Source organism: Anabrus simplex, chromosome X, assembly GCF_040414725.1.
Source record: "Anabrus simplex isolate iqAnaSimp1 chromosome X, ASM4041472v1, whole genome shotgun sequence".
Lineage (NCBI taxonomy): Eukaryota > Metazoa > Arthropoda > Insecta > Orthoptera > Tettigoniidae > Anabrus > Anabrus simplex.
In genome coordinates this window covers 184,968,767-184,986,298 of record NC_090279.1, presented here as the reverse complement: position 1 = coordinate 184,986,298, position 17,532 = coordinate 184,968,767, and the positions used below count along the sequence as shown (strand labels likewise).

Sequence of the window (17,532 nt, the reverse complement as noted above, 5' to 3'; positions counted from 1 at the left end):
AGTGCCACTGCATCTCATTACAATAGGAGTATCGTGTGCAGAAAGTGCACGGTGGATAATTGGGACTATTTTTTGGTGAGCGCGTGAATACAGGCGTGCATGTGAGAACAATTTGTGCCCATTTTTTAATGAACTGACATACAAAGAAAAGGATTATGGATATGCTGAACAGGACAGTGACACATCCCAAACCGCTCTTTTCCAGTTTTTGATCACTGGATAATTAGTACAGGTTTATGACCCCCTAGATCAACCACCAAAATAATCCCCGTACTATGGAAGAGGTGAAGGCTGAAATAACATGTATAATACAGTCTATTACAGAGGAAGAATTACAGAACGTGGCAAAAAAATTGTTTACGATGTGAGGTATGACTTACTGCAGTAGGAAGTCAAACCTGTATACATGAACTGTAATTTTAGCAATAATATTTAAAATGTATGATTGTATATTATTCTTATTTTATTCTATAGATTTAAAATGTCCTGATTTCATCATCATCATTATCATCATCATCATCATCATCATCATCATCATCATCATCATCATCATCATCATTTCCCCTTATCCAGCTCCTGCCAGGCTGGGATATTTATGGTATTTCTCCATCTTCCTCTTTCCTTCCACCATTTCTCTTACACGATCTTGTTTGTCCTAGTCAAAATTTCGTCTTCATATGCTGCTCTTCATTGATTCAATCCACCTTGTTCTAAGTCTTCTTCTTGCTCTCTTGCCCTAGCACTTTGCCTCCAGCATCTGTCTGGGAATTCTATTCTCGTCCATCCTCTTTACATGTCCAAACCACCTTAGTTTATTCTTTTCAATTCTCTCATTAAGCTTTCCTATCCCAACTTCCTTCCTAACATCTGCACTTCTCACTATCTTTCCTATCATACTTCTTAGGAATTTCGTATCACTGGCTTCAATTCTACTCTCTTGCCTGCTAGTCAAAGTCCAAGTCTCAGCTGCATAAGTCAGTATGGGTACATAGTACATTTTGTACATTACACTGACTGAGCAAATGTCATGGGATAGCGGAGCACTGATGCGCAGGTGTGTTGTCTGCGCACCACACACTCCCTGTGCCAGCGGCAGTTGTATAGGAGACCTTGTGAGCAGTGTCTGTGCATGTGACAGGTGTAACATGGAACATCGTCGTGAGCTGACACCGTTCGAACGGGGTATGGTGTTCGTGCCCGACGGATGGGAAGTGCGATTTCGGAAGTGGTGCGGAAATTCGGCTTCACACGATCAACCGTGTCCAGGGTGTATCGTGAATGGTTGAATGCGGGTGTCACCGTCCACAACAGACGAACGACCGGCCGTCCAGCCGCCCTCAATGACCGTGACCGGCGACATCCGAGACGGATTATCAATAGTGACAGACGGGCAACCGTGCAACAAATCACGGCTCAATTCAAGACAGGCCATGCTAGACACGTCTCCCAGTGGACAATCTGTAGAAACATGGGTTCTATGGGGTATGGGAACCGGCACCGCACACGGGTGCCACTGTTAACCCAACGTCATCGGGCACGACGAGGCGCATTTGTCGCCAGTCACCAGGGATGGACACTGGAACAATGGCGTAACATGATATGGTCTGACGAATCACGATTTCAACTGCACCTGCCGATGGGAGGCACCGTGTATGGCGCAGACCACATGAAGCAATGGATCCCGCCTGCCTCCAAGGTGTGGTCCAGGGGGCTGGTGTCTCTGTTATGGTCTGGGGTGCATTTTCCTGGTATGGAATGGGCCCCCTAGTTGTTCTGGAAGAGACTTGGAATGGTGCGTGGTATGTTGAGCTGCTCGGAGACCATCTCCACCCATTTTTGGCCTTCCAGCGCCCAGACGGTTCTGCAGTGTTTCAAGATGATAACGCGCCGCCACATCGCTCCCACGTCACCCGGGAATGGTTCCAGGAACATGCAGCAGAGGTCCAACGACTGCCATGACCACCCAGAAGCCCCGATATGAACCCTATCGAGCATATCTGGGATGTCCTGGAATGCAGGCTCCGTGCCATGGATCCTGCACCCACAAACAGACCAGCTCTGCAAACGATTTGGTGTCAGCTGCGTCCAGAGGACTACCAGGGACTTGTCGACTCACTTCCATGGCGTCTCATTGCAGTTTGCAGGGCCAGAGGAGGCCCCACGTGCTATTAGGTGACTATCCCATGACATTTGCTAAGTCAGTTTACCTCTTTACTTTTACTTGGTATTTCTTTGCTCCAAAGAAGTTTTCTTACACTTTAGTAGAATGCATTGCCCTGCTGTACCCTTCTGCTAATCTCCATGTCCACCCTAGCATTTTCCATTAATTCACTTCCTAGGTATTTAAAGCTGTCCACAATTTCCAGACTCTGACTTTCAATTTTCACATCACCATATTCTTGCTTTTCTCTGTACTGATTTTCATGCCATACTTCTCAATTTTTTCATTCAGTACATCTAGTTGTTGTTGCACTTCTTTGCTGTTCTTTTGCCAGATCACAACATCATATCTTTATCTCCATAGGCTTCCTTTGTTTCCTTTTGTCCATGACCATAATAAACAAAAGAGGTGACAGCACACTCCCCTGTCTTAGTCCAGTCTTATTCCTAAACCATTCTGTCTTTCCAACTGGGGTCAGTATTCTGCTAACAGAGTTGTTGTACAATGCTTGCACCATTTCTAACATTTCTCATCCGAGTCTCTTTTTAAGCATGATTTCCCAAACCTTCTCTCTGGGGATACTATCATATGCCTTTTCTATATCTATGAAAGTCATGACCAAATCCTTTCCATATTCCCAGTTCTTTTCCATCAGCTGTCTCATGCTGAAGATTGGGTCCACTGTAGATCTTCCACTCCTGAAGCCATAATGTTCCTCTTGTAAATCTCCTTCAATCTTTCTTCTCATTCTAATATCCTTTACAGTATTTTAACTACCTGCGATATAAGTGTGATTCCTCTATATTTACCACAAACTTTCTTGTCCCCTTTCTTAAACACTGGTATTATCATCCCTTTTTTCCAGTCTTCTGGTACACATTTGTGTTTCCACATACACTTTAGTAGTCGGTACAACCATTGATAACCAACAGCAGCAGCCTTTATCATTTCCACACTGATTTCATCTCCATCCCTGTTGCTTTTCTCATCTTTTGTACCGCTAACACTACCTCCCGCATAGTTCTATCATCCTCTGTTGTTGAGCCTTCGCACTGTATTGCACCTATCTCCCCTGTACAGTTGTTCACATTCAATAGCTTATCAAAATACTCTTTCCATCTTTTCTTTATCTCTTCTGGGTGTGTTAACAATATCCCATCTTCCTTTTTCACTAGCTTTGTGATTAACTCTTTCTGTCCTCTTACTTCTTATAAGTCCATACAGCATCCTTTTACAGCTACTTACATTTTTTGTGTAAATTCTTCCCAACTCTTCTTCTTTTTTTTCTCCTACCACTTTCTTACATCTCCATTTGCTGTTGAGATACTTCCTTTTGCTTTCTTCTGTTTGATCTCGGTTCCATTCTCGCCAGGCTACTTTCTTTTCTTTCACCACATTCCTCACTCCATCACAGTGTCTCCTTTTCATTCACTCTTGTAGATAGCCTGCCACAAGAACTCTCTGCTGCATTAACAAATGCCTTTTTTAAATTGGCCCACTCCTCTTCTACATTTTCCACTTCAGTAACTGGGATTTGTTGCTTCAATCTCTCCTGAAAATCATCCTGTACATTTTTGTCTTTCAATTTCCATACTTTAATTTTGCTTTCTCTGATCTCTTTTAGTTTTTCCATTTTTCTCAACCATAATTTTGCCACCACAACTCTATGGTCCCCATCAAATGCTTCTCCTGGTAAAGCTGTCACAGTCATCAACTTCCTGCGATTAGTCCTTTCCACCAAAAAGTAGTCAATTATAGATTTTATTCTTCTGTCCTTCCATCTTCTCCTTATCTCTTCTGGGTGTGTTAACAATACCCTATCTTCCTTTTCCACTAGCTTTGTGCTAATTCTTTCTGTCCTCTTACTTCTTATAAGTCCATACAGCGTCCTTTTACTGCCACTTACATCCGCTTCCATTTTTCCTGCTGTTTTTCCTTCGAAACCATGTATTCCCCATTATAAGTCCACTAGTTCCTCCCTTTCACGATTCTTTTTCCCATATCCATATGGTCCAACGACTTCTTTCTTTCCTTGTCTCTCGTTTCCGACCTGTGCATTCAGATCTCCCATAATAACCACTTCCATGCCTGAAATTTCCTCCTACTTTCTCCAAGAATCCTTCAATTTCTTCTTCCCTGTTTCCAGTCTGTGGTGCATACATTTGTATGAAGTCCATCACTTCATTCTTCATCTGTAGTCTAATCTTCATTATTCTGTCACTAACGCATTCTACCACTTCAATATACTCTTCCAATTGCTTCAAAATGATTAGTCCCACTCCATTTATTGCCTCTTGGCCACCACTCCAGTATAATGTGTATCCTTTCCTCAATTTCTTCCTTCCGTTACCTTTCCATTTCACTTCACTCAGCCTCATCATTTCCACCTTCTCCTTCTCCATGAAATCTACTCCTTCCTCCGCCTTTCCTGTCAGGGTCATAATATTTACTATTGCTATCTTAATGTTGGTTACTGGTCGCCCATTTTCCACAGCTCTCCCAGTACCCTGAGAACTGCACGTCGCTTTAAGCAGGGGATGCCCTAGCCTTTTCCGAGGTTGATTTCCTAGTACCATACCACATATAAGCTATTATTACGATAGGGTCGCCATTCCCAAAGGCATTTTATTACCTGCTGCCAGGTGTTATTCTAGGCCGGTACACTGGAGTACAGACGCCTTCTGTAGTCACTCCTCTGGAGTACAGACGCTACAAGTTTCCCCTCTTCCGCCACCAATGCCATACCGAAGTCCACCTTCTCCGCCACTGATGCTGTTGGGGTCTTCACCCATACCCTGGGCTTGGGCCCTCCTTATTTGAGACCCCTGGAGAGAGGGTGTCCCAGTATTTTCAAACCCCCAGGAACTGGGATGCCTGCTGGTCCAGGCATTGTATTGAGTATTTCAACCAGCCCTACTAATTTGTAGGGTCCCCCTATATGCCACCCAAGGATGCGCCCTCTAGGGGTTAACAGGCTTGATTTGCCAATAGTAATGGAACACACTCTCCTCTGCAAACACGACACGTGATCAGGAGAGTGGAGGTTAACTGAATGATGCAGAAGTTTCCTCGTAAAATGACAGCACTGCAGTATTCCAGAACTTTTTTGGTTATAGTGGCCCTGCTAGTTGCTGCCTATTGGTGGTTTTGAGGTGAAACCAGGACTAACAGTGGAATGCAATGTTCAGATACCCAAAGAAACAACGGCATTTAAGTGTTCTATGTGTGGTAAGAACTCTTTTTTTTTTGGCTATGGATTTAAAGTTGCAATGGCACAAAGAGGTCTTATGGCGACAATGGAATAGGACAAGGCTAAGACTTGGGACAGTGGCCTTAAGATATGGTATGAAAATGGGACCCCCATCTTTAGGGCTGTTGACAGTGGAGACTGAACCCACCCAAATGCAAGCTCACAGCTACGTGAACCTAACCGCTTAGCAAATTCGCTCAGTAGCAAGAAAAATGAATTGTTGTGTTCCTGCAGCCACTGTTGTATATTTGATTTACGAGAGCTGGTATTGGGTTTTATCTATTACTTGGGAATGGTGGTTAGCGTTATCCATTATTACGATCGATCCCTATTTCAAGTAATTCAGGTAGTCATGAATAAACCAGTCTTCAAATGAGTCAGTACTAATTTCCAAATGATAATCCGAATCCTTGCTGTGAGGACGGGAATGAAAAACCGATGATGTATCATCAGCCTGCCTCCTTTTCGTACTCATAGGCCCCATTTTCCGGATGAATGTTGCCGTTTGTCCCTCCTGGAGTGGTTCTGATTAATTCAGATAGAAGAAAAGTCTGTCATCACCAGAGGTCTGTAGAGTATACACTCTACACATACATTTTTGTCTGGCAGCAATAATGTCGCTTCTTTCTAAAAGGAATTTCGTACTATCATTGATTTGCTTATATTTGAAACGGAGGGGGTATCAATAGCAGGTATGTGGAAGATACAGAAGTCTTAAGGTGGATATTCCCCTTCATTAATAACTCCACCAATTTCTTAGCCACTGGAAATTCTTCGTTATTGCACAATCTAAATATTGTTCAGTGTAAAAATAGTTTTCAAATTTGTCCAAATTTCTTGCACGTTACTGATCTGTGAGACACCTCCCCAGTGATGTGGATTTATTCCGTTTCAATATTGTTTCTGCACTCAGAAAGAATATTGAACACGGTGTGTCTGCAAGCTTGAGCCATCAGCTTCCGGCTTAGAGAAAAATTTGTGTTCTCACAGACTTCTGTACTCGATAGCTTCTTTAAAGAGCCATACACACTGTAAATTATATTTCTCACCTGACTGTGTAAAATTTTATGAGCAAGCATTTGAGTGCTACTCGGCTCGCTGAGAGACATTATGAATACAAAACTTCAGCTGACAGCAAGTCTTAAACTTCCACCACATTAACCTGATACTGCTATAATGCCTTGTCATAGAATTACAAGGTTTGGGCAAACAGCTTCAGAAATTTTAACAATTAAAATCTGTAATGATTTCTGTGCGTAGAAAAAATACAGATATCAAGCACAGCTTGCCAGCGTGCTAATTTCTAGGGAATACTGCACTATTCAATTTTCTGGAGTAGGCAGGCGAGCAAATCTGGCACCTGCCTTCATGTTCATAGTTGTTCTGCGTTTTGTACAGATGTGTACCAAACGCTTGGTTTCAATTCCAAACCTCTCTGCAATGGAGCAAGGAAATATGATGCTGTTTCGTCTGTCAGATGGGCAGACCCCTTGGTGTTATTCAACAGGAGTAGGGTACGAAAAGACACTGGGTTTCACCCTCTTCCTACACCACTATCTCACACTCATCATCGCAGCATTTCCATTTCAGCAACAACCAGTTTATGCTCATTCTTCCTTTCGCTTTCCCAACATTCAGAACCAAATAATAGGGCTGGACGAACTAACTTGCCATTTTTGTACATCTTAAGGTGTAAGGGCATCTTTTTGTAGCATAAAGCACCTGCCACTGTCCGCCATTTTTTCCAGCCACTGAGTTATTTATCTCACCGATGACTAAGGCATGAATTTTGCCTATTTTATTCCTTAGATCTGAAAGTTACACTTTTAGGTTATATACCAGTTTCATGCTAAGTCTAAAACTGCAATTTTATATTACCTATAAATGCCTATTTGATAAGTTGGTGCTTATTTTGGTCGCTGATGCCTAAATCTGTCCTTTTTAGATAATTTGTCCTCTTTTTACCATACTATATATTTTTTTTTTACAATTGACTTTACATGGCACCAACACAGATAGGTCTTATGGCAACAATGGGACAGGAAAGGGTTAGGAGTGGGAAGGAAGCAGCCGTGGCCTTAATAAAGGTACAGTCCCAGAATTAGCCTGGTGTTAAAATTGGAAACCACAGAAAACCAATCTTCAGGGCTGCCGACAGTGAGGTTCGAACCCACTATCTCCTGTATGCAAGCTCACAGCCGCACGCCCCTAAATGGATGGCCAACTCGTTTGGTCCACACCGTTTAGTACTTGCAATCATACTGTAGTGTTAGCGTAATTGTTTTGAGAGCCTGACACTTCCTGTAAACTGGCATGGAATTTGAGACCTTTCACAACTTGCTTAATGATGTGATAAAACTAGTAAGACAAGGCCGTTGTTTACCGAAGTAGACAATTATGGAATTCCTGCAGAAGAACAAAAGAGAATGGAATTGAATCACTAATTCAGTGGTGAGTTGGCGTGGAATGACATAAGTAGAAGAATAAGCTTGAGTGGAGCTTTTAAAAGTAGGAAGGATTATAATACAAAGATAAAGTTGGAATTCAGGAGGACAGATCGGGGCAAATATCATTTATAGGACGAGGAGTAAGGAATTGGAATAAATTATCAAGGGAAATGTTCGATAAATTTCCAAGCTCATTGAAAATATTTAAGAAAAAGCTAGGTAAACAATTAAAAATAAATGTAAATATGAGGTAAAACGATTGATAGAGAATCTGCCACCTGGGCGACCGCCCTAAATACAGATTATTGATGACTGATTGATTGATTCTAGGTATATTACTACAGTAAATTTAAAACAGATGTTTAAGCACGTATCAGGTTATTCCATATGTATTTGTACTATGTGCGTTTGCTACAGAAAACTGAAAATGCCACAGGAGAAAAATTGTAGAAGTGTGTTAATGAAGCAATGGATTGCCACAGATTCAACTTTTTCCACAGAGGGAAGATTAATTTTCTGCCAAGCTTGTGTGAAAGAAGTACCACTGCGTTTTGACATTCTTTTACTATTGTACCATTCAATTTTACTTTCAATAAACGTGTCAAATCAATGGTTATATTACCACTTGTGTTTTGGGCATATTACTCAATTAAGTGAATTGTTACAATGACGCCACTGTTTTAGTTCAAATGTAAAAAAAGTATATCACCTGGAACAACACAAACAGATGTTCATGCATCAGAAAAACACTGAAAAGATATCGGGACACCAGCTTTACATTCTCATCCCAAGATACACGACATAGACCAAGAGTGAATTCTCTTCCGAATTGTGTCGCAATGACTGCCGCCAATATTTCAAGGAGAAAAGTAGACATCCAATTTTCAGGAGATTTCTTGAAAAATATACCAAAAGGGATATTCCCCATGAATCGAAACTTAGAAGAAATTATTTACTGCTATCCTACAAAAATGTATCACCTTATGTAAATACGCTAGTTTATTTTAGAATAAAGGACATTACTGATGTTTTGGTTACTTCAGTTATAATGTTAGTTGTGTGGACGGTGTCTTATGTGGAGTACTGTAAGTATACTGGGAATTAAAATAGAAGTGTTATAATAATCTATTTTGTCTCATTTAGAATCCACTTATTTAATTTTTTGAATTTTTTTTTTGTAATTTATTGAATTTTTAGCGCCTATTTGTTGAATCCTTAGTGTCTTTTTAAGTGCTTATTTCTCAAATTTTCAATGCCTTTTGGCCTGCCTATTTTAGCATTTTTAGGGCCTATAAATCTGTGTTCTACTGAAGACATACTTACCTATGTCTCCATCGTTCTGTACCACTGAACTAAGATACTTGAGAATGATCTTCACAGTATTGCTACTCAGCCTTTCACTTATCTGGCCATCCATTGAAAAATTACAGTAGGTTACATGTATTCCGTTTTAAATCTGCTAAGCTTTAGCCCGCTTTTCTCCATTACACCCTTCCAGTTGTTGAACTTATTTTGAAGTGCACTCAGACTATCGGCCACAAGCACGATACCATCAGCAAATACTTCATTGGACTTCCTCCTGAATGTGCTTAGTTAGAAGTGGTAGCGGATACTGTGGGTGGTATTCTACCATGGAATACAAGTCGCCATTCATCTTCCAAAGTATTAAAATACTACATACCCCCAGGTTCAGGCCCAACCCCCCGACAAACTATCCTATGGGCGCCCTTGAATCCCGGTCACTTCATGTGAGATTTGTGCCGGACAAAGCGGAGGTGGGACAAGTTTTTCTCCGGGTACTCCGGTTTTCCCTATCATCTTTCATTCCAGCAACACACTCCAATATTATTTCATTTCATCTGTCCAATATCACTTTAATTCATTTGTCAGTCATTAATCATTGCCACAGAGGAGTGCGACAGGCTTCGGCAGTCGGCACAGATCCTATCCTCGCCGCTAGATGGGGGCTTCATTCATTTCATTCCTGACCTGGTCGAATGAATGGAAACAGTCTGTGGATTTTAATTTTTCCATAATAATAATAATAATAATAATAATAATAATAATAATAATAATAATAATAATAATAATGACAGCTTTTGGCTTCCTTCCTCATTATAAAAAAGTTCTGGAAACAGCTAATTTATCATTTAAAAAAACCTAAACTGACAAATAAGAAGATATTTGTAAACAATGTTGAAAACTGTCACCCATTCACGTTTATCATGTTTATCGTATTTATTATATGAAAAATAACTTATTAACGCGATTATGATGATCGAAACCGAGATTTATTTCGATGTATGTATACATTTGTACAGAACAATTAACAATAACAAATACTATATTCTGTGACAACTTTTAAGCATTAAACTATTAGGTACTGTTCAAGATGTCTGCAAATTGAAAAAGAAAATACGTTGTAAAAATATACATTAAAGCTGTTAGGATGTTCAAAACTGGTGTATTTAGATATATGTAAGAAAATAAAATAGCTCTTGCCTTCTTCCTTCCTAAAAGAAGTTTTGTAAACAAACTTAACCTTGAATAACACATATTTATTACATGAAAAGACGGTAAAAAATATCCCAAGTTATCAACTATTAAATTTATACTCAATTCTTATTATTTCAAAAACCATTAGCAGAAGGCTTATATAAAACTTCCGTATTATAAATATTTGATGGTAAGGCACTGGTATGCAGTAACGAACACTGTGCAACACTTTCCTTACGCCGGTAGTGTTCAACCAGTGGCCCAACTGTTGTAACGAAATCGTACAGCGTTATTTTGTAGTATATTACATCCTTGTTATTATAGTAAAAGCAGGAACTTCATTCAAACAATAAGAGAGACGGAATTGATCCAAGTTCCATACCTCTATCTGAAGACTGTCTTTTATTCTGAAAGGCAACGTTACCGAGTATGCATTCAGTTCCTCGTTTGGCTCGAAGACATTATAGAGGAGAACATCCTCGGTCGAACCGCAAAATGTGCAGATTTTTTTTAAATCAAGCATTATTTATCATTTACACTTGACAGCCACCACCAACACGTGAGATACCCCAAGAGAAGCTTTCCAGTAAAACACGGAGTTTATACGGCAATACTTAAAAACGAGGCGGTGTGGACAGGACGGCTGCGATCATGCGACATCTATAGGTGGGCCGGCGTAAGGTTGCACATGACAGCTGCGCACAATATTGGTCACACTGCAATGGCGCACGAAGCGATGTTGCCGCTGTAACAACAGCTGATTGCACGACACATGTGTTTTTAAAAACATGGGAGAAATGTTTTTAATGTCATCGCGATGATACACAATACAAATGAAATCTGCCGACAAAAATTGAACTTTCAACTCACCGATTATTCATCGCACAAAATTATACGAGATAATTATACTACGAAGTTCTTATTATCGCGATGTTAGAAAACACGGAAGAAATCGGCCGACAAGGATCTCACTTCATGTACACCTTCACCAATAAATGTTAGAATAATATACACCGGTGCTAACACAAAATATTTCAAGTAAATTCTATAAAATTTACGAAAATTCAGAAACCTTATTTTCATACCTGATTCACAAAGGCAGAGGGTCGATACCCTCCAGTTCACTGCCATCACTACCGTCGCCTTCGTTGTAACTGTCATCATCGTCTAGGCAGATCATCAACTCCTGAGAGTCAATGATGATGCCATGTATTGCCATTTCCAAATTAATGAATGCTGCGACATGGCTAAATTTCTTCCTACACAAAGCCGCATCCATTGGAGCAATACTCTCCCGGAACAGTCCTTCCACTTCAGTAACTGTGAAGGACGTTTTATAAGTGCGTCGTAATGTTTTACTTCACCCTATACCGTACCAACTCAGTGAGGTTGAAGTGACAGTGGTACGGCGGCAACCTAATAACCTCGTGCCCTTGTTCCTTCGCTACCTCGTCGACTATATATTTTTTTTTTTTTTTTTTTTTTTTTTTTGCTATTTGCTTTACATCGCACCGACACAGATAGGTTTTATAGCGACGATGGGACAGGAAAGGCCTAGGAATGAGAAGGAAGTGACCGTTGTCTTAATTAAGGTACACCCCCAGCATTTGGCTGGAGTGAAAATGGGAAACCATGGAAAACCATCTTCAGGACTGCCGACAGTGGAATTCGAACCCTCTATCTCCCGGATGCGAGCTCACAGCTGCGCGCCCCTAACCGCAGGCCAACTCGCCCGGTGTCGACTAATTTAGTCGTAGGCCTACACATATGCGCTGGGATATTTCTTTACTGCAGCCATTCCACTTACAGTTCTTTACGGGCGCTCGAAGAAGGGGTCTTGTCCATTATTACGGAGTGGTAACGTGCATTGTCCATAACAATGACAGAAGGGACTTTGAGCTGTAAAAATCGTACTCGTGTCTTCGTATTGCATCAGCCTGGAACGAATTAATTCCTATTACAGGCGATAGCTTAATTGGTTTCTTTCCCGGAGTGCTGTGAAACAAGTCCCTACTAACAGCCCCGTTTTCGCTATTGCTATGTACCCCAGTCACATTTTTCTTCTGTTCTTGGAGGCGAACACCTGTTTGAATGACAGTACGCTTTGAAAGCCCTAATGTTTGAGATATGCGATCCACAACATGATCTACAGGAACGGAGAGACGGCTATACAAGCGTACGAATTTCGTCTCCCTCTCGTAAAACTCACGAGTTCTCCGCACTAATTCTAATGCCTGACTATTTAAGGGACACTCCGCGGCTCAAAGGATTATCACTTCGCGCTTCATGACTATGTTGTCATTTCCGAGACATCGCACTGCATTCGTTAAAATAAAATTTCACAATTATCTCAAAATGAAAACAAAACTTTCATAAACGTGCGAATCACACCTGACCACGTGTTAGCGGCGACAGACAAAACGGCAACACTTCAACAGTAGTCAAGCTACTTATAGATGGCAGCACTATACTACCTATATTGCCAACAACAATCAACTGAAAATAGTTCGTATTTATTTTGTAGCTCGCTTAAACCTTATAATATATTTTAAATGCTCATATTTGTGTAGGCAAATAAAATATTATGAACACTATACGGAATTAAATACGAATTAACATGAATAAAATGCGTAACTGTATCTGACATAAAAAATAGTGGATTGGTGATTCTGACTGACGGGTGACGTTCTTCATTTCATTTGTGTAGTGGTGCCAACATGACTTACAACTGTCAAGTGCAACCTTGTGCCGGCCCACCTGGTGAACTTTTCTTGCCTTCAGCTGCGTAGAGGGGCGTGTCTTAGAACCACGTGATCAAGTAAGTTTCCAATATGGCGGAAGTTCATGTTTTCTGTTCTGTCCTACCGCTTCGATGTGTCTCTTGAAAGCCATTGTTGCATTGTGATTCTTTACGATTACGATTTTGGACAACTGCTTTTCGTTGTAATTATTGGGTGCGACAAGTAGTTCACGGTCAAGGGTTGTGTCTCTTGAAAGCTATTTTGCAGTGAGATTCTTTTCATATTTTAGATAACTCTTTTTCATTGTGATAATGGAAAGAACATGTGAATATTGCGACAAACAGTTCACAGTAAGAAAGAATTTATTTGCTCATCTGCGAAACATTCATAAAGTAGAACCTAATGTTTCAGATGAAAAGAAATTGAGTTGTTCATTGTGCGATTCGTATCACAAAACATACGAAGGATTACGAGACCATTATGTTGAAACACATAATAAAAACATTTTCAAGGAAACAAAAGTATTCAGTTCTTTAGCCGGTAAGTACACAGTACAATAACAGACTAATAATTAGAAAGCCTGTTTTTCCATATTTTCTTAAACAAGCGCACTAATGTTTTTCCCATATTTTATTAAACAAGCACACTAATGTGGCTATATTTTTTTCTTACAGATTTTCTTTCATGGAAGGATGCGAAAGAAAAGGAAATGCAATGCTCTTATATGAAAGTGACGGGTATAAAACAATCAAATGAAAATAAAAGGTCATATTTCATTTGCCACCGTTCAGGTTCAAGTAAAGAAATGCCTAATTCAAGAAAAGCACAGAGAAGCCAGCGTCTGGTGAAAATGGGTTCATGCTGTCCTTCAACACTTGAACTGAGAGAACATACCGATAGCGAATTATTTGAAGCCACATTATTCACACCACACATTGGTCATGAATGTTCACTAACATACTTAAATCTTTCCAAGGGAGAAAGAGCTGAAATAGCAGGTAAGTTGTTTTTTTTATATACAGGGGAAGCATGCTGCATATTACTATTGATGATTGTGAAATTAGTATTAATATTAGCCTATTTCTATAATTTCAGGTAAAATTCAACAGGGCATATCTTTCAATAGAATCTTGGATGATATAAGAGGCAGCATAAACATGGAACAGTCCGTGGAAAGAATCCATCTCCTTAGTCGACAAGATCTTAGGAATATTGAGAAAGAATTTTTGTTAAAAAGTGAATCTCAATTTCATAAAAATGATGCTGTAAGTGTAGATTTGTGGGTTCAGCAGATGTCCAAGTTTACTGACTGTTCTCCTGTTTTATTCTATAAACCACAAGGAATGGTGAGTGAGTCTGAAATGTTCAAAGATGATGATTTTGTTCTGATAATAATGACATCTGCTCAAGAGTCACTACTGAAGCAATTTGGTAACAAGAAGATTTGTATTGATTCCACTCATGGTACCAATCAGTATGATTTTCAGTTAACATCACTTTTGGTTGTTGATGAATATGGTGAAGGAATACCAGTGGCATTTTTGCTTTCAAATCGTGTTGATACCAATACTCTTACACATTTCTTTAATGTGCTAAAAAGTAAGGTAGGGTCAATAACATGTGAAGTGTTTATGTCAGATGATGCTCCTGAGTTTTACAATGCTTGGACTAATGTAATGGAACGTCCTGAACACCGCCTGCTGTGTATTTGGCATGTCGATAGGAACTGGCGTAAGCAGCTCAAAAAGGTACAAGGGGATCAAACTCTGAAAGTTCTTGTATATAAAAGTATAAGAATGGTAATGGAGACAACTGATGAAGATGAATTTTGTAAGGTATTGGATTCTTTGTTAAATGAGTTGCTTTCTACAGAAAACACCAAATTGTTTGGGGAATATTTCCAAGAATATTATGCTGGAAGGCCAGAGTGTTGGGCATACTGTTATCGTAGAGGACTAGGGATTAATACGAACATGTATCTTGAATCCATGCATAAAACATTGAAATTTTTTTTTTGGAAGGAAAAAAAGCAAAACGAGTGGACAAATGTATTGGTGCATTGATGAAATTAGTGCGAGATAAGTTATTTGACCGTTTTGAGGAAGAAAATAAAAGGTAAGCAGACCTTTAGATTAAAAGAAATTAATGATAGGCTTAGAAGGGGTATGTTGATTACACAAAATAACATTGTGGCAAAGGATGAAAATGTATGGGATGTGAAGTCTGAGAGGAGTAACCAGTATTATACTGTGAAGTTGTTGAACAATGTATGTCGTGAAGGTTGTGAACTTGTATGCAAAGACTGTAGAGTATGTGTCCATATGTTTACATGTGAGTGCAGTGATTATTACATAAGATGTAATTTGTGTAAACATATACATAGCATTTGCAGCATGTTGGGTGCTGTAAGAAATACACCTAAGGGTTTGAACACTACAATTGTAAGCCGAAATGAAACTGAGCAACATGATCACAAGCTAATTGCACTACACAATAGTCAAATGCATGACTCCAATGACAGAATTAAATCAAAGTTGAACCATTTACTAGCATACGTATCAAATACCAAACTTGATGCTGAACATGCACTGAAATTAGAAAGAGCTCTAGATGTGGCAATTGGTTTGTGTCAGTCTGCTACACCAGTATCAAACAGGGAACCATCAAATAAAACTGTAAATAGGCAAATTCGCTTTGAAGGTACTAAAAAGAGACTGAAACGTAACCATGAAAGTGCTGTAAGTAAACCCAGTCTAGTGGAAAAGCAGGCCATTAAGAATCTTCTTAGTGGGCCTGATGATGACTCAGATCATATGTATTGCAAAAGACAAAAAATCTTTGAATGAATATTATTAAGTGCTGTACATATAGCTTACATTGACATTTTTCTGTACTGTGTGATGATATAAATTGTTGTTAATTACTGTACTTGATTTCAATTGATGTCTTGTAACATATGGCTTTAAGTAATAATGTACAGATCTATTAGGGAACAACAGATTCTTGTTTCATCTTGTTTCTGGCTGTCCAGTATAGGGCTGGTAAGTTGCCTTGTTTTTGTTGGTTCGGGTCCATCCAGTAATTTTGCAGATGGTACACTTTTCTATCTGGTATATTTTGATTGTAGCTAGATGTGCAGCTAAGCAATTATGTCCTGTTTCTAATCTGAAGATCACCACTGCTTCTTTTGTACCATAGGTCATTTTTTTCATTTCTTCATTGTAGTAAGTTGGGTAGTTCCTTTCTTCCATTTTTCAAGGGTTTTATTTGTGATTATCTACCAAACACATCAGAGACAAAGCAGCCTCAGCAATGAATTACATCAAAGTTCTTCGACAATTATCTATAGAGACAGCAATAGCCTTATTCCACATCAAGACCTCCCCCGTCATGACATATGCATTAGAGATTATCTGGGAGTACCTAACAAAGGACAGCCTAGCTTCTTAACCACTGATCTTCAGGATGTTCTTCGTTTAGCATACGAAGTGCTGAGCTTGTCAGCATTACTGACAATACCATCTCTCTTTTTGAGATTATCAGGGAGAGGTAGGTTGGTTTGTATTGAGGTGTAGTCCAATGGGCTTATTGGTTCAGGGGTGGTTTCAATTTCAAATGGTACCGTATACTTAGTGCTTTTAAAATATTTCTACTAGCAGTTATAGGTGTTTCTTGCTTTTTTAATCATTCACTGTGTCTTATTCTGGGTACCCAGTTTGCTTTTCATGAAGCTTCCATTTTAACTAAGTTTATTGCACTTTTTTTATTTTGTATTAATCTTTGTATCGGTGGGTTATTTGTATACAGCATAGTGCTGTGATTGGTGTTGTTTTAACTGCTCCTGATGTTAATCTTAAGGCATTTGATTGTATTCTTTCAAATTGTTGTAAACATGTTTTATTTACTGTGACCTCCTTTACATATTTAATTATACGTTTCACATATGTATTATAGGTGATGTTGAGTGTGTCTTGTGTACATCCCTATAGTGCCTGCTAGTCTCATCAGGTTAATGGCTTTATAGAAGACCCCAAAGTGTTGTTAACCAAGTCTCTCCTGTCTTGAAAGGGGAACCTAAGTTCTGGGAAGCGATGAAATGAATAAACTGATTGATACCTTGGTGTTTAATGTTCTACGTACAGCCTACATTGACATTTTTCCAGTGGCGAAGCTTGTTAGTATCCACTCTTACCACTGATAACAGTTTGAAAATATAAAAATATAGTACTCTTTAATATTAATATATTTATTTCTTTACCGGAATGTGTTGCGAGAACTGTATTACAGTAGATAGCCACCATCAAAGCTGAGAAAGAGACTGTTACCAACTCCAGGCAGTGGATACACGTTGAATCTCTTCTAACAGCTCGGCGAGTATTATTACACCAAGCAAAGCCCTTCTCCCCCTGACACTGAGATGTACCCTCGTACCAAGTC

The 17,532-nt window shown here is 39.5% G+C and overlaps 2 protein-coding genes across 5 annotated transcripts in view; one reads left to right on the top strand and one right to left on the bottom strand.

Moving 5' to 3' along the window:
- LOC136886017 (myc-associated zinc finger protein) overlaps positions 1–10,928 on the bottom strand; it is a 56,039-nt gene extending 45,111 nt beyond the window's left edge. For 2 of the 4 annotated variants that reach the window (XR_010861674.2, XM_067158727.2), the window contains exon 1: positions 10,737–10,928. Coding sequence is in view for 2 of the 4 variants with exons in the window: in XM_067158727.2 (XP_067014828.2) it covers positions 10,737–10,877 (141 nt within the window). In the remaining 2 variants the exon portion in view is untranslated. Of the gene's footprint in view, positions 1–9,181; positions 9,307–10,736 lie in introns of those variants that run through there. The other 2 variants (XM_068230548.1, XM_067158728.2) reach the window with 2 other exon arrangements.
- A 3,017-nt stretch (positions 10,929–13,945) lies between these two features.
- Positions 13,946–17,018, top strand: LOC137503373 (uncharacterized). Its single transcript, XM_068230949.1, has 2 exons — positions 13,946–14,093; positions 14,191–17,018. The coding sequence occupies exons 1-2, from the start codon at positions 13,946–13,948 to the stop codon at positions 15,156–15,158; spliced, it is 1,116 nt and encodes a 371-aa protein (XP_068087050.1). The 3' UTR covers positions 15,159–17,018.
- Positions 17,019–17,532: the final 514 nt, after the last annotated feature.